The 24,865-nt window shown below is 33.6% G+C and overlaps 1 protein-coding gene across 1 annotated transcript; it reads left to right on the top strand.

Annotated features, from left to right (window-relative positions):
- Nucleotides 1-234: 234 nt before the first annotated feature.
- LOC123536135 (homeobox protein Nkx-2.2a-like) lies at nucleotides 235-14,779 on the top strand. Its single transcript, XM_045318974.2, has 3 exons — nucleotides 235-817; nucleotides 11,986-12,223; nucleotides 13,166-14,779. The coding sequence occupies exons 1-3, from the start codon at nucleotides 758-760 to the stop codon at nucleotides 13,990-13,992; spliced, it is 1,125 nt and encodes a 374-aa protein (XP_045174909.2). The 5' UTR covers nucleotides 235-757; the 3' UTR covers nucleotides 13,993-14,779.
- The last annotated feature ends 10,086 nt before the right edge of the window (nucleotides 14,780-24,865 follow it).

Here is a 24,865-nt window from a genome sequence, read left to right as displayed (position 1 = left end):
TTATTTTATCAATTATTACCCCCGCTATAAATTGGCTATCTTTAAATCGTAGGGACAATATCAGAGAATAAAGGGACGTGCGCCTGTTTTATCATCTAATAACGAGAAAGACAAACATATTTTTACCAATGCTAAGAGTGGCCATAAACTGTACAGTATTTGCATATTAGTACGGTATCATAAAATGTTGTAAATCAAGCTTATCAATATGGTCCCCAACCGATCAAACTAAAGCGGGTAAGTCACTGTCTATAGAACAGTCCACGATAAACACACTCGGATATTTTAGGATGTACCCGGTTTTATCAGAGCTATTGTCTCAATATGTAAAGGTCATTTTCAAATCGGATGTTTACCTGTAACATAAATACGAACGGAAATGGTAAAGCATCTATAAAACAGAAACCGGAACTAAAACTATTTTATCAAAAAGGAATAAATTATATCGTTTTATACATGTGAATACATCACAAACTGTACAAGGATATATCATAGCGGTATTAATAAATATAATTAGTTGCCTGAATCCGGGTGTTTAAACATAACTGAAACTGTTCTGAAAAGAAAATCGTACTGAACAGCAAAAACTGTGCTCAAATAATGTTGCATCTATAAAATAACAGTGTTTCACAGACTTGAGTTGAAACCTCGGAACCTGGCAATATTCGTGTGCCGGCGTAGGCGCTGAAACCGCAGGCGCTGGGCGACGGCGGGGTACGTGTAACGGCAGAGGCGTGGATACACCGGGAGCTGGACAATGATGTCTGATAGCCCTCTGAAATCAACAACAGACGCGATTGCCGAAGCCTGGTCAGCGGTAGGTCATCTAACTTATCTTTTCAGTCTGAAAATTTTAAGTAGATCGAAGCCATTATTGTACCATCCTAAATTTTGGTATCCTATTTGACGCACCTATGTCTCCTGGTCACATGGTGGTGGCGGAAACGATCAAATCCCAATACAAATACGAGAATGAAATAAGGGATACACTTTAACCTATCATACAGACTATGCGAATCCCGCGTCTTTACATTAATCACCTTATGTTAGTGAACATTATTTCCTATGATGGTTTGTCACACCTATATTAATCAAATTTCACACTTTGTCGAACAGTTTCTGAAGATTCTGTTTATTTCACACGAGAATTTTGCAGCTTATTCATGTCATAGTTCAAATGTTAGAAACTAATTCTTTTCATCAAATACATTTCCGTTTTGATGAGTTCCTGTATATGTTGTCCTAACTGGGTTTTATCCTATAGTTAGATAATTCCCTGTCGTGTGTAACCTCTATAGAGGGCTATAAACAATGATGCTCTACAGCGTCATCAAGCACTGTATGAAGACTTACCTTTCAATGTGCAAAACTCCAACAGCAATATAAATCTGCAAGATGTGCTGTAAAATATGAAGTGTTAAAATTTTGGACATCAAATCAAATAGTTTTTGCTGCATGCACTTAGCTGTAACGCAAATATAATTTTGAAGAAGTACAGTAATCTTTAGTATCAAAACAATGAAGTCGCTCTTAACTTCATCCTTCAGATTTACAAAAGGGGCTTTTAAATGCCAGAATGTCTAAGCTAATTGTGGGTACTACATAGATAACTAAGTTGTGAATAATTTGCCCACTCAAGAAGGTGTCAATGAAAACTAAGCTCTTAAGATTATCCGAGAAGCATCAAACGTAACGAAGTAATATCTCATAATCCTTAAGTCGATCGATCTAGTAAGACTGTTCTCGTCAATGGGAACAAATATCTTCATCCTTCATATACTAGATTATATTCACAGCTAACGCTTGAAAATTTTAGCAAAATTGTGATAAAGAGATTAAAATGTGCAAAGAGACACTATGAAGTATTGACCAACTTATGCTGTTTCTTCAAAAAGATTGACATCGCAACGCAATCACGTCCTCAAGTAAATATCTGCATGTGTGCGTCGCTAAACATACACAGTCACCGTGGTATGTACGGAGGAGAAAACTGTAGGCCAGAAGCGCATCTAGAAAAATAATAAAAATGTTCAAAATAAACATGCTACACAAATAATTTAAAAACTGATCTATATGGGCTCGTGTAAACATTAACTAATTGGTGAATGCTTGATTTAGCAAAGATAGAAAAAATGGAATCTTGTTAATGGTCACATGTTATTAAATGTTTAAACTATCACAGTGTGTAAGCAATAAAGAATTTACTGGTATTTATATATGTATTTTAAGCCAGCTTATCTAGTTAGTATTTGGTAGCTGCTTTTGCTGAAGAGCAAAGACCAAACATTTTCAAATTGTGTGAAAGTTTTGCAGTTTTCTCAAATGTTTTTGTAAACATTTGACAAAACATGTCCATTTAATTTGTACCTTGTGTAGAAAAGTAGGCCTGCAGTTAAGATCTCGTTTGTACAGTCGAGATTACACGTGATTAAATACGTTGGGAGGACACCAAAGTTCTACTTGGTAAAGCGGCCTGTTTTCTGTAAACGATGAAAAATTAGATTGTTTTACCAGGGTTTAAAAAGCCACAAAATTGAAAGCATAACTCACAAGATAAAAGCTAGTCGATTTTTACTGTCAGTAAAGAAGAATACATGGAATTATGGTCCGGGTCACGTGATGGTAACAATTTTTTTCTAGTTCGTGCGTGTTTTGGCAAACAGATCGAACTGCCGCCCAGACAAATATCTTTACTTTAAATATTAAGATTGTTAAATTATGTTTAAGATATGCATACACCATATATCTTGAGGAAACAAATTAATTTGCCATGTAAACATAGTAAAAGTTTTAAACATTGGATGCCAACCCCTAATACCTAATGGAAATGCAAATCTATTTGGCAAAACACAGAGATCAAGTTTGAATGTAAACAAGCAAACACGATCGTTTTTATTATAAAATCAATGGCATTATCAGAATAAAATGGCTGCAAAATCTCGCACACGGAGAAAATGAAATGTTTTTTTATATGATATGGCAACGGTATAATAGTTTAAATTGCCATTTTAATGAATGATTAGAAATTCGTCTACCTAAGGCAGTAATACAGAATAGTCTGTAAAATGTTATTAATATGAAGAAATTTTCACGATATTTATCGAAAATTAATTGTTCACAGCTAACCGGAACCTATTTTGAATAAAGAAAATTGTCGTAAAAGCACTAAATGTCAAAAATGACGCCGTTAAAAGCCTCTTCGTGAGAAATATAACCATGACAATAGCAGTACTGTCTTAGTGACAAAAAGATGCTTCCTTTGTAAATCCCAGTGTCCGTTTATATATTTGTACAGGCTCTTTTGACGGGGAGAATATCCTCAGTTTACATATACTTAGGACGAAAGGTAAACTCTTATATTCGCAGTATAAACACCATTTGATTTCATTTCTAACCAATCTTTTTCGACTTTATACAACTGGAAGAACGTAAACGAAAAGATTTTCTCTAATCTTGTTTGGCAAAGGAGAACATTAAATTTGAACAGATATTTTCGGGTCCGATTTTGGAATAATATCCGTCAAGCTGGTATCAAATTTCCGGCCAATGAAAATGTTGCGTATATTGTAAATGGATTTTAGGGATTTATATGGAATCCAGTGGCGCCGATTGTGTGTTTAACTCGTCTCGTTTTTCTTTTGCTAAAAAAACTACATATTTTGAAAAAAGTGACTGTTTGAATACATATTATACAGCATTCCCTTGACCTTAAATAGATAACATCTTTGTAACATCTCCTTGATGTCAGAATTGTGTTATTCTTTCTTTAAAAACTCCAAAATGTCACCAAATGTATATATATGTATGTCCGTAAATATAATACATTACTTTCAGGTTTTAGAAGTAACTTGCCTGTTATAAACGATTTATTCCTGCAGAAAAAATGTCAGTGTATATAGTAAAAAGTGCAAAGTCGTTTCTTTTGTTGTGAAGTAAAGACATAATTATCGTTATAAAAAAAAGCATAAATAAACAACACAATGAATGAGTCTTATATTTTCATAGAATGTGCAATAAGATTTTTGTTGAAAATAGCAGTACTTAAATCAACAAAATAAAATTAACCGTACATTTGTTCCTAAAATATGCAATTTTAATTAACTTAAAAAAAACTAAACTAAAATAATTTATTAGTTCATATAATTTACAATTTATCAATTAAAGTATCTTTAAAAACAAAATAAAATGTGCGTTACATTTGTTAATAAAATATACAATATTAATTAAACTATACCAGCAAACAACAAAATAAGATGAGCCCTACCAGGGCTCTCAAGTGTAAGGCATATCATAAGGGTCGGAAAAAACATTTCTTAGATTAAAAATACTAGTTCCCTTAAACTTTAAGTTAAAGCATAATGATAAAATCGTTACAACTATATTTATGCAGGTTTTAGAGCTGATATATTTATGCGTTTCCTGTGGTATTTAGTTGGTTATAGAAGCATGCTTTCCGTCAAAACAATGAACAGGCGCTATTCTCTTGTTTGTTTTTAACCACTTGATGATCTTAAGGATATCCACGTTATGGGATTTTCAGGTTTACCAAGACTTACAGGGCGATAATGGCTCGCAAAAGAGCTACCATCTTGTACGAGGTTGTTGAACATTGAAGTGTAATTAACATTTAATACCATATAAGTGCCTTCAAGTAGTTTGAATCAATACGTGGTGTTTTATCTTGCTGCAGGTTTTGTATATGTTTGGCTCTCCACAGATAAAGAACACTGTGAATTTAAAATACAATTTTATAAATTCAGTCTCATAAAATGCAAGTTACAGTTGTTTGTATTTTTCATCTTGGTATTTTTTTTATGAATTCCGCCGCTAATTAACATTTCTTGTTTTACATTACTTTTTTTCAAACCTGGTATTTTTACGAAGATGAAATAGTATAGCGGGCCTTACAGTCAGTATAGGAACGGGTTGTTTTGTCATATTGTTACAAATGTAAGAACAATTTACACAAATACATTTATTCTTATAATCTGTGTACGACCATTTTTGTCGAGCCCGCTTGCGGAGAGCGAAGACATAGTCGTTCAAATAAATGGCTGTTCGGTGTATGTGCGTTAGTGCGACCGTCCGGATTTTTTTTGTCCGGACAATAATTTTGACATGCATGGAGCAATCTTGTTTATATTAATTAGCATGAATGTTTACCTCAGTGAGACTGAGTGTCATGTGCAAATCCCATTTTCCTATCTCAATTGTCAAGGTCACACTTGGAGGTCAAATGTCATGTCCAAACTTGTCCGGACAAGAGCATTGACATGCATAAAGGAATCATGTTTATATTTGGCTTGAATGTTACTCTACAAGAAACGGACTGTCGTACGCAAATCCCAGGTTCCTATCTCAAAGGCCAAGGTCACAATTAGGGGACACATGTCATTTTAGAGCTTTTTTTATTTAGCATAAATGTTCACCTCCATGAGACGGGATGTCGCGCGTAAACCCAAGGTTAGGGTCACACTTAAAGTCCAATGTCATTTTAGAGCTTGTCCGGGTTGTTACTTTGCCATGCATAAAGCAATCATTTTTTTTATTTAGCATAAACGTTTGCCTCGATGAGACGGAGTGTCGCTCAATTCCCAGACCCCTACATTAAAGGTCAAAGTCACACTTAGGGGTCAAAGGTTATGTTAGAGCTTGTCCATAACTTCGACATGCATTGAATAATCTTATCTTTATTTGGCATAAATGTTTGTCTCAGTGAGATGAGTTTTACGCGCAAACCTCAGGTCCCTATCTCAAAGGCCAAGCTGAAACTTAGGGGTCAAAGGTCATATAAGACCTTAGGCAATATATTTGACATGCATTGATCAAATTTTTTTTTTTGGCTGATCCCTTTTTGTGGACTTACAATTGTTTTTATAGAATAACTTCCCTTTTGTTGTTGCTATAAATAGCTTATTTTTTTTTAACTTTTTTATTATTGGCAGGAGGGAAAAATCGAGACCACCTTTCTGTGGTACAACATGTGGTACCTCAATTTTTAGTTGTATTTTGACATATCTGCACCTGGTAAGGAAATGTTTTGTGGACTTGTAATGTTTTAGAATTACTTCAGTTTGCTGTTCCTATAAATAGTTTATTTTGTAACTTTTTATTAAAACAAGCACCATTTTTCTGTTGTACAACATCAACTATTTTGGTGTATTTTGACCTATCTTTAACTGGTAAAGATTTTTTTGTTGACTTAGAATTATTTTTGTGTGTGTGTGTGGATGATCGTTTCTGTTAAATAACTTTAATTTGGGTCAAGATATTGAAAATGAAACGTGTTTTAATTGGATGAAATGTTTGAGTCATTCAAGCGATGTGTCTTCATAACTCCTTGTTCTTTGAGTAGACTGAGCGTTTATAATCGTCATAGCTCTTTGGTTCTTTGAGTAAACCAAGTGTTTATAATCTTCATAGCTCTTTGAGTAGACCGAGTGCAAATGTTTATAATTTTCATAGCTGTTTGGTTCTTTCAGTAGACTGAGTGTTTATAATCTTCATAGATCTTTGGTTCCTTAAGTAGACTGAGTGCAAATGTTAATAATTTTCATAGCTGTTTGGTTTTTTGAGTAGACTGAATGTTTATAATCTTCATAGCTCTTTGTGTCTTTGAGTAGACTGAGCGTTTATAATCTTCATAGCTCTTTGGTTCTTTAGTAGACCGAGTGCTTATAATCTTCATAGCTCTTTGGTTCTTTGAGTAGACTGAGTGCAAATGCTTATAATATTCATAGCTCTTTGGTTATCGGGTACACATAGTATTCATGTATAGGTAAAAGCGTGTATTATACAAGAAATTGGTTTCTTCTTTATGTTTGCTGATTGTTGCCGATTTCTGTTGGAATGACTCGGAAAGTGTTCGTATGTACGATTTGTCCAATTGAAAGACAATAATTGTATATACAGATGTGTTATCACTCCACACTTAGATATTTTCGTACTATAGGTCATAAATAGAGCACGCTTTAAACATATTTAATGTGTATTTTATTCATTTTTGCCGTCACGTTCGTCTGAATGCTCTTTTTAAACAAAATACAAAAAGACTATTTTCTACTTAGAAATTAGACGACACAATGTATTTTGTGTTTTACAATAATAGAATATTGACACAGTGTGTTTGATTTCACCAGGATTTACCTGATCATCTTCTCTGTCAGTATTCTCAAACATCTTATGTAAATCTCCTTCATCATGTTGGCACTTCAATAAACAACTGTCTGTACTACGTTAAATATTCACGTGCTTACTTAGCAAACTTCTTCCACCAAGTACTTATTTGAACAGTATTAATTTCAGTCTAATCTTTTATTTGATAAAAATGATCTATTACGTGTCTAATTTTCCAAATAGAACCCACCATACCGGCTCGTGCAGATTGATGTTCTAGAAATGGACTGCTGTAAGTGCAGATTGCAGTAGTAAAGGACATTGTATTTGTAATGAAAATGTGCTCGTATAAACATTTGCAAATAAACTTGAGAGGCTTGGCTAGTAGCAGGACATTTCTGCTAGCAGTAGTACATCTCTGCTAGAAGTGGTAAATCTCGGCTAGTAGTAGTAGTACATCATAGCTAGAAGTAGCACATTTCGGCTAGTAGTAGTACATCCTGGCTAGTAGTAGCAGTACATCTCGGCTAGTAGTAGTAGTACATCACGGCTAGAAGTGGTAGTATATCACGGCTAGTAATAGTACATTTGGGCTGGCAGTAGTACATCTCTGCTAGTAGTGATAAATCTCGGCTAGCAGTGGTACATCACGGCTAGAAGTCGCACATTTCGTTTAGCAGTAGCACATCTCTGCTAGAAGTGGTATATCTCGGCAGTACATCCCAGCTAATGGTAGTGTATTTCGGTTAGCAGTAATACATCTCGGCTAGTAGTGGTACATTTCGGCTAGAAGTAGCACATTTCGGCTAGCAGTAATACATCTCGACTAGTAGTGGTACAATTCGGCTAGAAGTAGTACATTTCGGCTAGCAGTAATACATCTCGACTAGTAGTGGTACATTTCGGCTTGAAGTAGCACATTTCGACTAGTAGTAATACATCTCGGCTAGTAGTGGTACATTTCGGCTAGTAGTAGTAGTAGTACATCCCAGCTAGAAGTAGCACATTTCGGCTAGCAGTAATACATCTCGGCTAGTAGTGGTACATTTCGGCTAGAAGTAGCACATTTCGGCTAGCAGTAATACATCTCGGCTAGTAGTGGTACATTTCGGCTAGAAGTAGCACATTTCGACCAGCAGTAATACATCTCGGCTAGTAGTGGTAAATCTCGGCTAGTAGTAGTATATCCCAGCTAGAAGTAGCACAATTCGGCTAGCAGTAGTACATCTCCGCTTGTAGTGGTACATCTCGGCTAGTAGTAGTAGTACATCCCAGCTAGAAGTAGCATATTTCGGCTAGCAGTAATGCATCTCGGCTAGTAGTGGTACATCCCGGCTAGTAGTGGTACATTTCGGCTAGCAGTAATACATCTCGGCTAGTAGTGGTACATCTCGGCTAGTAGTGGTACATTTCGGCTAGTAGTAGTAAATTTCGGCTAGCAGTAGTATATCTCTGTTAGTAGTGGTAAATCTCGGCTAGTAGTAGTACATCACGGCTAGAAGTAGCAAATTTCAGCTAGCAGTAGTACATTTTTACTAGAAGTGGTATATCTCGGCAGTACATACCAGCTAATGGTAGTATATTTCGGCTAGCAGTAATACATCTCGGCTAGTAGTAGTACATTTCGGCTAGTAGTAGTAGTACATCCCAGCTAGAAGTAGCACAATTCGGCTAGCAGTAGTACATCTCGGCTAGTAGTTGTAAATCTCGGCTAGTAGTAGTAGTACATCCCAGCTAGAAGAAGCACAATACGGCTAGCAGTAGTATATCTCTGGTAGTAGTAGTATACCTCTGCTAGTAGCAGAACATCTCGGCTAGTAGTAGTACATTTCGGCTAGCAGTAGTACATCTCGGCTAGTAGTAGTACATCTCTGCTAGTAGCAGAACATCTCGGCTAGTAGTAGTACATTCCGACTAGTAGTAGTACATCTCTGTTAGTAGTAGTTCATCTCTGCTAATAGAACTACATCTCTGCTAGTAGTAGTACATTTCGGCTAGCAGTAGTACATCTCTGCTAGTAGTAGTATATCTCTGCTAGTAGCAGTACATCTCTGCTAGTAGCAGTATATCTCTGCTAGTAGTAGTATATCTCTGCTAGTAGTAGTATATCTCTGCTAGTAGTAGTATATCTCTGCTAGTAGCACTACATCTCGGCTAGTAGTAGTACATCTCGGCTAGTAGTAGTACATTTCGGCTAGTAGTAGTACATCTCTGCTAGTAGTAGTATATCTCTGCTAGTAGTAGTATATCTCTGCTAGTAGCACTACATCTCGGCTAGTAGTAGTACATCTCGGCTAGTAGTAGTACATCTCTGCTAGTAGTAGTACATCTCGGCTAGTAGTAGTATATCTCTGCTAGTAGCAGTATATCTCTGCTAGTAGCAGTATATCTCTGCTAGTAGTAGTATATCTCTGCTAGTAGTAGTATATCTCTGCTAGTAGCACTACATCTCGGCTAGTAGTAGTACATCTCGGCTAGTAGTAGTACATCTCGGCTAGTAGTAGTATATCTCTGCTAGTAGTAGTATATCTCTGTTAGTAGCAGTATATCTCTGCTAGTAGCACTACATCTCGGCTAGTAGTAGTACATTTCGGCTAGCAGTAATACATCTCGGCTAGTAACAGTACATCTCGGCTAGTAGTAGTAAATTTCGGCTTGTAGTAATACATCTCAACTAGTGGCAGTACATCTCTGCTAGTAATAGTACATCTCTGCTAGTAGTAGTACCTCTCGGCTAGTACAAGATTTTGTTAAAGACGGTGTATTATCAAAAAAGTTGTTTGAAACACGATTGTTTTATATGAGATTATGTAAAACCCGACTGTTTTATACAAGATTTTTTGAAACACGACTGTTTAATACCAGCGTTTGTGAAACACGACTGTTTTATACCAGATTTTGAACGATACATGCAATATGTATTGACAGTACGAAGCTTCAATACCAGAACAGTAATACATGTATTCGCTTGTAGGGCAATATTTACCTGAACAATGAAAAGTTTCCAGGTGTGTTAACAGAATGACTCATTTCAAACCACAGATAAATATCATTTTTTTATGTTTCCACGACAACTTGCTCATTCATGACTTTAGCAGCAACTGGTCCCCGATTCTTACAAAAAATGAAACTAAAAAAAAATAAAAACAAGTTTACCCTAAAGGCTGTTGTTAAGGATACAGTATAATGTTATGGAAACTTGTCGTACTCATTTTCGGATTTTATAATATTTTTGGGCCAATTTCACATATTTTCCTCATAATAATTAATTTCTGCGTTGAAAGGGATCACTAAAGATTACCAGTTTTAAAAAGACCACCACCACTACCATCACAACTACCCATTACTAGTTTTACTACTACTACTACTACTACTACTACTACTTCTTCTTCTTCTTCTTATAATAATAATAATAATGATAACAATAAGTAGTAGTAGTAGTAGTAGTAGTAGTAGTTATTTTCTCCTGCTATGAAACCGGTGCAAAGGGTTTTTGTTTATTAGACAAACCAACATTTTAAATAGTTAAAGAATTTCAATTTGGCAAGTAACGAAACTCATCTATGTCTATAGTTCTGCCGATTTCATATCATTTCTTTAAATAGATGATGTACTTAACGGTGAAAATAAGATGAACTGTCAGAATCAGAAAGAATTAACATTACATAATATTGTGAATAAAAAGATAGATGAAATTCTATTTAATGATAAGAATGCAAAACTTGGTTCTTTTGAGCGATGTTGGAGTATGTAAGCATCCCTGTGCCAGCAGAGAGATGTATACTAAGTACCAAGTACGAGTCGAAGGAGTTAGTAAGAATCTCTCTGTTGGAACTAGGGCGTTTCCATACCGAGACCATTATTCACAAGATAATTATGTTAACGCTAGATTTACTAAAAACGCTCTAAACCTCTTCCATATTGGCATGTCTGAATGACTTTCTCCTTATCATCTGGCACTATACTTGTCAACAGTCATAAGTAATTTCTCCAAAAATGAAACACTGGTCAAGTAAATTTATATGCTGTCAAATACAAATATTCGTCGTCGACTTAACTTTAATGCTCTTTGTGAAGTGCTAGATGGTAGTAATGTTGACACCATATTTGGTCATTACGTAACTTGCCTCATGCCCAGGTCGTTATCTGTCAAGACCAAATTCGTCAAGTCTGCTAAACCGTTTTCTAATATCGTCATCACCTCTTCACTGCAATAAAATAACAAGTATTTCGTCAGTAGGGGTAATGGATCGGCCCGGCAGTAGACATTTTAAACACATTAATTGGCATCGTTTTGAATTAATTAAACGCCAAACTTTTGTCTGACAATCGAGCAATTAAAGAAGGCAATAAAGCCACCTAAAGTAGCTCTCTAAATGGAATAAAGCTTTTAATTCTGACTGTGAGATACCACCGCAAATGTTTGAAATTAGACATCGCCGTATTCTCTGATTAGTATTACTTTGCTTAACGCCCATCCGTCATTTCATTCATTGTAGTGGATACCGCGTCCAATGATAAGCTCGCTCATGTCTTCACATTCTTCTATCATTGAATTCTATTCGTTAGCCGTTCAGTGAAGATTAGCTTAAGCGAAGCTAGGGTCCTCCTACCATTATTGAACAGTTGCAATGTCAACAAAAATCACTGTAAAATACAGCTATCGCTCTAAACCTCTTCCATATTGGCATGTCTTAATGACTTTTCGATTTTCTCCTTTAAACTTGAGAACACAGCGGGTGCAGATTTATTGTGATGAGTGTGCTAGGTCTAAAATCTTAACACTTTAACTTTGTTTTATCATTTACATATCTAATACGAGTAAATACTTAATACGTTTTTGAACTTGTATTTATCTCGCACGGACAGATGGACGGCAGTCTAGTGATGAAGTCGAGCAGCTTCAATGTAAAGGATATACTCGATCTACCGAGAGAAGGCAAGTTAGCATGCAGCCCGGTGGCTACAGGAACAACAACAACAGGCTCACTAAGAACTATACCAAACATTCCGGACATACCGGCTGTGGATTACAGTTACGATGCTTCCGAGAATCCCTACACACGCTGGTTACATAATAACGCCTCTGACGTTATGCAGTATACCCGTAAGTTACTATATTTCTTGTTCATATAAATTTTAAACGACTCGAAAAAATATTGCTCTTTAAAGGGACAGTAAATGAGATAAGATTTTATCTAATTCTGTTCAAATTAATTTAATTTAAATGTACTTTATGTTACAGATTTGCTTTGCTTTGTAACCATTTTTTTTACAGATTTAATAACATGTCGTAAATGTGAATTTGAAGATATTTTGGATACAACAGCAATATATCTATGAGCATAATTCATTTTTGTTATTTAGGATATATTTTTTTCAAAATAAAAGAAAATAGACACTAAAACCATGTTAGTGAAGACACATATAGCTAGAAACAAATTTACATACAAACACGAACAGTTAAGTGAAATATAATTAATTGGTTATATTTGACCTCAAAATAGTTAAAACTCTAATTCAATTTATACCCAGGTGTTAGGTCGTTATATCCGACCGATCCCTTATCTCTATTTCTTATTTACTTTATCCACTTCAAAAGCAGTTCAGCGCACATTTAGTATGGTTTTAAACTGTTTGAATGTGTCATACAAATCTGGATAAATAACAAGCAATATTTAAATTTCATCAACTGTCCACTTTCTGTAATTAACATGTGATAACCTTTCTCCGTTGAACGAATCTTCCTCTGGCTGGTGATTTAGATATGTTAGTCTCCCTTTTTTTCAGCACGGCTTAACTTTAGAGCACTACTTAAAAACAAAAACATTTTTACGCGTCCAACTTTAAAAAAATGCTGAAAACATTTGGTAGGTCTATGGCATTTACAATTTTCGTAACTTACAAAAAAAAATGCATAACTTTCCTTTGTGAAACAGAAACTCTGTACATTTATGCAAAGTTATCATTCAGTTAGATTAGGAATTTTGTAAATATTAACTTTTTATATAAAAATGCACATTAGTAAAGTGATACAACTGCCTTTCAGACCTTCCACAAATGAATTCTCCGGGCAGTAATTCAAATCAATCGTCTGGTGAAATAGCACACGAGACAAATGGCGGACATGTGCGATTGAAATCAGAACATGGCGAGTCTTCGGAGGCTGAAGCAGACGACATTGACAAAGATGACGAGGAAGAAGAAGAGGAAGATGACGACGAAAAGAAAGATCAAAATAGTTCAGAACCAAATCAGAAAAAGAGAAAACGGCGAGTGTTGTTCTCAAAAGCTCAGACATATGAGCTAGAACGGAGGTTTAGACAGCAGAGATATTTATCCGCACCTGAAAGAGAACATTTAGCAAGTATTATAAGACTCACCCCTGTGCAAGTTAAAATCTGGTTTCAAAATCATAGATACAAATTAAAACGTGCAAGACAAGAGAAAGGACTTGATTTAAATCCGTTACCATCGCCTAGACGAGTGGCAGTTCCTGTGTTAGTGAGAGACGGTAAGCCGTGCCAACCGAGTATGAATGGGGGCCTTATAAAGTCAAATGATCATCATCATCATCATAACATGCAGACGAATCTCAGCAATATGTCACACATGAGCCATGCTGGTATGGGTTCCATGAACAATGTTAACACCATGAATACTTTACCGTCCATGGGAGACACTCTCACAGGCATGAACTCGCTAAATACTTCCTTGTCGTCTCCTATGAACATGAGTTGTGCGTATAATATGAACTCTGCAATGAATTCTATGAACGGAATGAATATACCAAATATGAACACATATACTAACAATATGAACGTATTGCCAAGTTATAGCCATCCCTTAATGCAACCGCAGACACGGTGGTGGTAGTATAACTAAACACTCTTCAACATTTGTGCTAACATTTTATTCTGCAAACCAGCGTCGACATTCGTCCGGACAAATTTACAGAAATACCAATTGAAATTACAGCGGTTTGAAATCTGAATAACAAGTTTGTTTTACCTTGTTCAAAACCGCTTCGAATACGTTTTAAAATGATGTATATATTTCAACTGTCACCAAAGTGCCGTGTTTATTTTATTATGCTGTTCATATTATTTATACCATACTTTAACAGGACGTTACAGTTTAATGACTATATTTTTTAAAACAAACGTGTACTGACAAAAAGTACTGTGTAAAATTAAAATGAATGTAACGTGCAATGAAGCTTACGTAACTGGACTATGTACGCACAGTTCGCCGCCTGTAGAAGTCAAGGAACAATAAGTATTATATTTCTTACTATATTCTCTACTTTCATTATTTGAAACACAGTCTGTATCTCTTGTGTTTTTCTAGCTATAAGTTTCAATATTTGGAGCATCATTCGGAGCAGATTTTTTTCATTATTCGTTTATAGTAATTTTAGTGAGATCTTTACTTTCAGGAAAGGTTGTCCAAATTATCTCATCTACATGCTTGTGTTCCCTCGTAACATTTTTATTTAATTCAACATAAAAAATCCACATCTTTCTCAAATCTCAGTTTCTAAGCATTATTGTTTATTTATATACGTTGCCTTTTTTTACTTTTATATTCCTAACATTGCTGTTTGCATTGTTATGTTCACCGTTCAGTTCATGTTCTATCATTAAAAAAGGAAAACCAGCAATTTTGTTTCTTATGTTTTGTGTCAAAGAACTTGAACTCTATTTGAACGTTCTCCGCATTAACTGATATTTTATTAAAATGGAGAAATGAAAAAAAAACACAACAAAGCAAAATACATCAGCAAAGTTAATCAGATATATTCCATGATTGACAAAAATAAAAAGAAGAAGCTTAAAATACCCAGTGGTCACTGAAGACATGACAAAAAATAAGTTTCAACTGAACGAAGAAAACAAAATTGCCTCATTAGTTACAGCAAACAAAAATTTCTGTGTAACGTTCATTTATTTTTACATCTGATGAATGTATTTACATTTCTGACCAGTAATAATTTCACACCATGTCTTAAAATCATTTCTTTTATTCGTTCTTAGTCGTGGTTTCAACACCAGCTTGTATTTTTAGATTACTCTGAAATTCGGTGTAATAAAATCTATAAGAAGATCATTTGCAATCGAGCAAAGTAATAGCAGACCCGGACATAAAATTAAATGGATAGTGCAACATCCCTTACGCCCCATAGCACCGGCTCCAGTCGAATTCTGCAAAGATATCGGATGGACTAATTGATCCAAAAGGACCAGAAAATATAACAACACTAACCAAAATAATATTTAAAATCAGTATATTTGGAAAAAGATCAGAATATGTGGAACCATAGAGATAAATGAGTTAAGGAAATTCAGTGTACGGGTAAATTATCTTAGGAATGACACCAAATGTCCTTTGCATAGGGAATTACTAGGAACGATTTTTTTTCTCGAAATATCATGATGAAGTGGACGTGTAATAACTGCCACATTTAACGGTGTTAAAATAGGGAAAAACTAACATTTGGCCTAAAATTCTGAGCTTAAAATTACTAGACGTAAAATGTCATTAAAGAAACTGCAATTCGTTTGAACCCTTATCCCAAAAATGTTGACTCATTTTTGCTGAGCCGCGATAACATATAGTAGAAATGATAAGCAATAGTAATAAATTAATAAAACACTAACAGACGTAAAATATGTGATGATTTTCCCCTCTGATCCTGGAATTCTTTAGATCCGCTTTGTCGGATCATACCTGGCCGCTGTGCCCTTTGATGTTGAAATTTACACAATGTTTACAGGTAGGTCCGTATCTCGGAGATTGAATCTTCCCTCTGATTTATACCCGCTATATATGAACTCGGGGTAAGATATTTCGTGAACAAATTATTTTGTACGAAGTATTACACCCAAGACAGACAGATGAATTAAACAGACACACATAACCAAATGAAGTTTCTTTGATTTATTTTCATCCAATTTGAATTTTAAGGGAACATTTTCGAACAAATGACTTTGCACGAAATGTTGGCGAGAGAAATTACAAAAGACAAAAACATGTTACTGTTAATAAATTGCAGTCGGTAGAAAAAACGACAAACAACATGGCAGGATTTAAGCATATAAAAGCAAACATTAATATAGTACAATAAATGACGGGTCTCTGCTCTCGGATAGTTTTTGTCTTTCTATGCCGATTTGTCCAATGATCAAAATGAAATAAAGAAAAAATGATTGTAATCATCTATAATACTTCACGTTCGGGTATGAATACGAACGCTTTATGGCATAACTTTATTACCGATCCTGAAATTAAGCACTAGAAAAGATTGGAGGAAGAGACAACCAAGCTAATTACTGTGCACATGTACTCCTGTATGAGGATATCATGCCAAAAATGATTACGTTATATTTAACATCAAATATTACAACCGCCATAATTAGTATCAGATTGCAATTTCGATCATATTTTTACACAAAAAGTAAATATCACACAATACCTCGAAGCGGACCACCTAAATAGAAGGGTAGACTCCGTGTTAATTTGGCACGACGGGGCTTACCGAGATTAACTATACTTCGTACCGGTGGTAACAAAAACTGAACAAACCCTTTGTAAACCAAATAAATTGTATTTTCCCTTTCATTTAATTATTTCAAATGGTGTATTGAAACTTTCTGTAATTTTGATGAAAAGCACACCTGGGATCGCTGTCCATTGATTTTTCTCCGTCATTGCTTGTGATTGGGTTTTGATTCAAATTTATAATCAGGTGGAAAGAGATATGCATCCCGTTTAATAAAATTATGGACCAAAGCGATACAACGGTGTCATATATAGTAATAGGTACATTTACAAGTTTAATGTTATAAATGAATAGTTTGGTTTTACAGGATTTTTTGTTATATTTAGTAAAAGCATAGAAAGGATCGTGTGTCAAAATGTCTAACAGGGCTCAAATATCTTACTGTTATTTTCTGTTCAATATTATTTACAAAATAATCGAAAATTTCGAAGAAGGAAAAATGATATATTTATTTTAACCACAATGTCTCTCGTTATAAACCAATTCCTTGTAAAAAAAAAAAAAAAAAAAAACAACAACAAAACATGTTACTACTGGATTTTTTTTCACGTCAGTCATGCTGTACACTACAAATTAATTTATGTAAGAACTTTTTATGACTCAAATAAGTCTAAAATAAAGGATTTTTTTCTTGTAAAATAATGTAACACGTGAAAAACAATTCTTTAAATTGAAAAAAGAAGAAATCGTTTTACAATATTTTCTACGCGACATTAATATCAATTATAAGTCTGCATTTATCTTCGTTACGCCAGTACACTGGTTGGACAGTAAATCACATTTATCTACTTGATGAGCGCCAATATCAGCAAACATTATCTTTTCCCTTATCACACATCACCCATTGTCAACACAGACTAACAAATAGTCCAATTAAGTCTTGAAATTAACTCATAAAATCGCCTCATCACGATCCTGTCTTATCGCATGGAACTTTCCATTATTACGTCTTCAAAGACATCAGGTGCTGAACGGAATTTGTCGATATTTGGTCTATAAAATAAAGGTGAGCTCACGGATAAGAAATTAGTTGGTTTGACTTTCGCAAATTTTCAAACTTATTTCATATTTGACAACAAAGGAGTTAGTGAAGTCATTCATTTTGCTAAATGCAGTATAATTATGTACAAAATGTTCTGTTATTGTCCTTTGACACTCTAAAAGATAATATTCTATGCTTCTTTGTACTAATATATCAAAGTCTACTTCTAATATACTCGATGTGGATTTTGCAATATTAAAAACGTATTTAGAGACATTTTGCCGAAACATTAGAATTAGCGAAAAGAGATATGATAATGAGACAACCCACAATAGAGATACAACCAACTGAATAATATTTATTTAACGACCGTGAACTGTGACGTCATCCTATTTCCTTACATGGTCATTACCAAATTGAGTAATTATGACAAAGTTATATCAAATATAGTAATTTAGGTATACATTTAGATTATGGGTTGATTATACTAGTTTTATTGTTCATTGATTTAATATATATGATAATGCCCATATAAGGAAAAAAACGATTACGTCATAATACAAAAACAGCTCCAAGTTGTCGGATTATACAATAACATATCTTTAACATTTACCTTTGATTTTCGTTTTTGTATATGTTTTAGGTAGCCTTATAACATGTTTTTGAAATGTTGAGAACCGTTGAGAATAGTTCGGACAACATTGGTATATTAGAGACACAATTTATTAGACTGATTATGTATCTGTCTTTCAGATTCCGAACTGAACTGCTTTTATATTTAAAAGAAAATTCATAAAATTGATTTCATCAACATATAATAATATATTTTTTCGAATATATCAATCATTATATATAGTATTCACTTATAACACTTCAAATGCAAACCTCTTTGTTTTCGAGAGCCTTAAAGTATTTCTTAAACCACTGTTCTCTGGAAACAATTGCACGACAATTAAGTACACTTGTCTATAAAGTGTCTTATACTTAATTCCTCTCTTCAATTCAGATTCATCTCCAACCGGGTTATCAGTAATAGAAACGGCTTTTATTGTCTGTAATTGAAAACTTTATATTGACTTTTCGTTTATCGGCGGAGGTGTTTATGCAAATATCCCCCATGTAAACGGGACTCATTTCCTTTCAAAGAACCGTAAAACTGTTTACTAATGATCCCAACTAATTTAAGCACGCGACGTTTGATCACGAGCGCACGGGAGTGAAAACAGCCATTACTATCACTGTCACAAAGTTATTGGAAACAGAAAATCTTGTTTCCATCAGCTTACGCGTCACTACTGGAAGTTGCAGAAAGCTTTATTTCTGTTTCCATCAAAGGTGGAAGCAGAACGGTTGATGAATGGGGTTGCCGTTGCTATAACAAGATTAGGTAATAGGCGTGAAAGAGGCGACATTAGGCATTTGAGGATTAAGATTCTCCTCATTTATACACTCGTACAATGGGATTAGCTGCTGATGGAGCTCTCAGCTTTTCTGAAGATTGAAACCCGGGGCTATAATAGAAACTCTAGATCTTAATTTAGAGATATTACGTTAGGTTGGAAACACGATTGGCAGAGATTACGGTAATATTTGCAGAGATTAGGGTAATATTGGCAATTATATTTCTGATAGGTTTTATAATAGTCTATATACTATATTGTCACAACGGAATATATTATGGGCGAAGACTCATTAAACCGGTTCGGCTCACGGCCTTCTTCCACCGATGATAACACAGGTTATATTCGTCAAAATATAAATAAAGGAGTAATATAAAAGAAGAAAAATGACATGAATAAATACAGAGCAATTACGTTAACATCTACGGAAGCTATCTTACAAAAAAGTTATTAAACTCATTCGTCAACAATTATGACTATATTCAATACTATTCGCGAAAAAAAATCATGATAATAGGTAAGTGTAGATTTCTCGGAAGCACAGAGCACCACAAACACAGCCACAGAGCCAAGCATTTGCAAAGTAGGCCAACAACAAAAAGAAGCTCTAACGGAAAAATATTATAGACATGCATTTGCTACATTATCTGTAGGCAAGCTTTGACAGGGTGTGGCACGAAGGCACAACTTGGATGAAAGTGATATAGACCCTTCATCTGAAATCCAATATGCGCATTTGTGAACGTAACCAGTCATTTACTTCAGATTTGTTCGAAATAAAGCAAGGAACCAGGCATGGCGGGAAGAGATCTCCTATACCCTACCTAATCAGAACCTGATTTTGGCATGCATAATATGAATATAGGCAGCCCTACTGTAGCGGATTATATGGTACTTGTATGGCTTTCAAACTGTGCCGTTGTTGTAGACAGCGAGTCAAGAACTGAATTTAAGAAAATTAATAGAACTGGAAAAGTGGTACAGAAACAGTAAAAGATGAAACCGAATAAGTGCATATTTGCGCAACACTTAATTAATACTCACTTTGAAGCAATAATATTCCGAATGCTAGCACTAAGCTTCGACGAACTCTGCTTAGAATAACTAATAATGGAATTAATACTGGGGACGCCCTTGACCGAGTGACACTATCAAAAATATATAAATCAGCTGTACAAGCTAAAGCATTGTATGGTTGCTACTTGTGGAATAACGCGGCTAAGTCTGACATGCTGATTCTCAAACGTGGTAATCGTTTTTGCTTAAAATAAATGCAAAAGTCTTAATGCACACAATACCATAGCCATGTTTTCACATTGTCTACATTCTATCGCAACAACTATAGATTATAATACGATGCCATTTTTAGCGCAGTTTTGTAGGCTACCTTGTAGATGTTTGTCAATTAGATTTTTATACACAGATTATTTCGACTTATGCAGAAAGACAGTGTTCCGGGTATATGCAAGATATAGCTAGAATTCCGTAGAAATATAATTTAATAAGCTATAGAAAAATTAGCATAGATACTTCATATTTTCTGTTCTCATTTTATACAGCCGACAAGTGCAACTATAAGTGTAACTTTACTGAAGACAATTCTACGCATACTTGATGTTTTATTGTCCATGTTATGTGGTCGGCAGTTCTCTTGTTTTCTTTTGGTGTACGTTCTTTTAAAATGTTTATATCAAAACATTAGTCAGATTGCGAACTTGCTGCCCGGGTTAATGAAATAACCATATGATAGGAGCATAGTCTAAAATTAATTGATATACATACTTTTGTATTGTTATATGGGTAACTGTGTTTGTTGGCTTTGTGAATTTACAGCTGTATTGAATTTGTACGTTTTCGTATACATAAACCTGAAAAAGTGAGAATAAGCGGGGGAATTTCTCGTTATTACGTATGTTGTATAATTTTGGTGATACTGTCTTTGTATATTATATATTTGCTTACTTTAGTGAGTCTTCATAGTAATTTAACAAAATTGCGATGTGTCATTTATACAAATTTACGTATATTTACATATAATATTTGTAATCTATATTTTTGCAAGGAATTTATTTATTCGGTACAATTATTTTCACTCATCGGAAGCAGCACATCTGATTCTATCTGCTCGTTTTAATAGCATTGTCTGCATACATATATTTACCATCACATTTGTCACTAACCGTATTAGTGTCACGTTAATATTCATTGCATATTTATTTGTTTTGCTACGTTGTATTGGAAATTGTTTGCAAACTGGATGCTGCTCTCAAATCTGTGGAGTTGATAAAAAATCTGTCTACATTCTCGGTGTAAAATTTTGTACTTAAACAATGCTAAAACACTAATGATTAACATGTTCATGAAGAATAAAATAATGTTTTTACATACTTCTATTGCATACTTGATGAGCAGATGGTCGGAAATGTATTAGAACTGTCATCTTAAGGATATAATGATCCAAATATTTTAACAGTTGCCAGTATTTTTTTATTGTCGTTACTATTGTATGTATTTTTCTAATAATTTATGCTTTAACTACCCCTACACATCAGCTCACAGGAGATTATATTTACACACACTTTGTCGGCTCATGGAAATTTACCGGAAAAAGAAAGAAAGGCTATTTTAAATGAGAATCAAAATTTATGAAATGTTTGCTTTCTTACAATTATTTATTTATTATTCTCCATATTTATGACGATGACACATATCAATACAATTTCAGACAGTAAAAGACACACCAATTTAAACGGAAAGTAAAAAAGCAACGTCTCAATTTTATAACAGATCAAATCATGTAAATGTTTCAACATTTACATTAACATTTCATATCTGTCACTCTAATATCCTTTGTACCTACACCAAATGTAAAAGATACAGACATATGTAAATAATAGCTAGTTAATAAGTACATAAAGTGTACATACCGACAAATATAATGTACCAAAGAGCTGACATTTGCTATTTTGCAAATAGTTTAAAAATTACTGAAAGAACATTTCTTAAATTAAGGGGACAGTTAGATGGATCTGTTAATATAAATATATATTAAAATATCAATAGTATTAAATTACGCAAAAATATATATTTTTTATTCATTTTACTACGAAAGCCCATTTTTAAAAAGTAACAAAATACACATGAAAAATGCATCTTTAGAAAATGAGTATATACAATTTATAGAGATTTTGATTTTTTACTAGGAAACTTTAAATTTCACACACATATTAAATGCTCTTTAAGAAATATTTTATAGCAAAAGAGTGTTTTATTAGTGTAGACTAAATTTCAAAATTGTTGAGTATAGATACATATACATACACACAGATATGTAAAACTCGACCCTGACTTCTGATAATAGTATGTAAGTTCTATAGGAAACATTTGATACTTTTCAATTTAATAATAATAATAATAATAATAATCTTTATTTCAATAATTATATATAAATCAAATATGTCTATTAGCAAACCTTTTATGCAGTAACAATTCTTACATTCCATTGCTTTTTAGGGAAGAATTACTAGACCTCAATTTCAATAAAAAAAAAATAAGTTTATATATTTACATTGCTTATTCGCCTAAACCGAAACGAAATGCAAGAGATACAAACGAACACCTTCACAGCTATCATATAAAAGCATAACTTTATATGTATAACAAGTTTATTTTTGTGATATAATCTTTTTACATTTCTTAAATGTACTAAAACAGTTTTGATAATTCCTAACCACATATATCAAAAAGGCTTAAGGATATTGTGCAATAGTTTTAACGTATTTGCCCCTTTACTTTCAATGGAACAATTATCATTTAAAATTGTCGGTTGGAATAACAGTGTTTAATATGATCTTCCTCTTCTAAAGTAATTTAGTTCCTCTATAACTGGACGCTATGCTTCTGCGGGGAAATTCCATCGGTTATCATCATTTCTCTCTGAACAGTAACATAAAATATGTAAAAAAGTGTCAACTTCGACTGCTTTTCACCAAATACATGACCGTATAAATTTCTATGAAAAGAACATCCCCATGATATACACCATGGGGCTAATGATGAGGTATTTTCACTGAATTTTGTGTAAACTCTGTCTGATTGGGACATTTTGTGGGGAAATGAAAACAAATATTTATTCCATATTACAACCAGGTAAGTATATAACTTTAATGTAAAAATTACGTTTTTTTTTATATTTTATCTAAACAACAGAGTGATCAATGTAAAACATTCAGACCAGACTGAACTGGTTGGTTATGGGAGCACTGCGTCAGTGTAATAATGGAACCGTAGAAACAAATGTTTATAAAGCGTATGGTTCAATACAGGCTTTTACACAAACACAAAAATCAACGTACTGTGTACTGTGTTTATTTAGAGCTAGGATTTCTTTTTGAAAATCAATGCAAATAATTATTTACCCAAGAATTCAAATTGAAGATACATTTAAATTAATTTTTAAAATTTGATTTTCCTATCCTGGCTGCCAAACCAAGATAAAATTATTTTAGCATATGTATCGATTTGATGAACATACTTTGCCAAAGGAATTATATTATAATAAGATTTTTTATATTATATTTGTTATAGATTTGCATTAACAATTATATATTTAGCTGAAATACATTAGAATTGAAAGTTTGAACAATTATTAATTATTTACCAGTATATATAGGGGAAGCTACACGCAGTTTTGAAATTTGCAGTTTCCTCCACTCCAGTATCTATCAAATGCAAATTTTTATGTAAAACTAGAAATTATATTGAAATAAAACAGAAATAATCAGCTTCTTAGAAATGTTCATATTTAAGGGGAATAATTATAACAGTTTATAAAAATCAATAAAACATACATGTCTAACAGGGAATTATCTGTTTAAGGGCTAGCAGTATATCACCAACTACAGAAGTATTTGGTGAACGAATAACATCTTTACCAACAATCTCCCTGTCTAGTACTGTCCCGTACGACTAAAAATTTAAAATGTCCTCAAAAAGTTGTGTCCCTTTAAAATGAATATTATTTGTAAAAGAAATAAAAATAAACGATTGCTGAAAACTATGTTAAAGTTATGCAATAGGCATCTTTCACTAAATATTTCATCTTTAAAATTCGATATTTACCTGAAATGTACAAAATTCTCATCTGTTGTATAAAATTTACTAAATATATAAATTAAGTTTGCAGATAGAGCTACATTAAAATACCATGCAATAACATTTTATTGTTTAAAAACAGCCAGTTTTTTAATGGTAGTGCACATTTATACTGTATTTATCTGTACATGTATACAGAGTGTACTTTTTAAAACCTAATGCATAGTATTGTTAATACACATCAATTTATTATTTTTATGTTTATATAAACTATATGAAGCAATTGTTCATGTTTTAAATATGAAATTTGGACTTATTATACATGTACCTTTAAACCTACCCGGCAGTAATGTAAACTTTCAGCTCTGGGACATTATTGCAAGTACATGAAAGCGAAGAAGTGTAACAGTTCTTTCAAAACGGTGAAAGGCGTTGAACTGTCCCAGAGAGTGGCCCCTTTATGCTATCCTTCTATGCATATATCAATAATCTGACAATCGTTTTGTTAAGTTATATACATATTTTATTATGCTGTTCAATTTTCATGTGAAACAACTCTTTCTCTCTATGATTTGGTGTTTTTGTTTTGTTGTTGTTGTTTTTTTTTTTTTTTCAAAATATTAACGTAAGCATTATTGGGCATTTTTTCCTTAAATAAATACGAAATAAGAAAAATGTCGTAGACTGTTACTCATTTGTGACGTGATTGAC

Source organism: Mercenaria mercenaria, chromosome 1 (assembly GCF_021730395.1).
Source record: "Mercenaria mercenaria strain notata chromosome 1, MADL_Memer_1, whole genome shotgun sequence".
NCBI classification, from domain to species: domain Eukaryota; kingdom Metazoa; phylum Mollusca; class Bivalvia; order Venerida; family Veneridae; genus Mercenaria; species Mercenaria mercenaria.
This window is presented reverse-complemented; position numbering and strand designations above follow the sequence as displayed.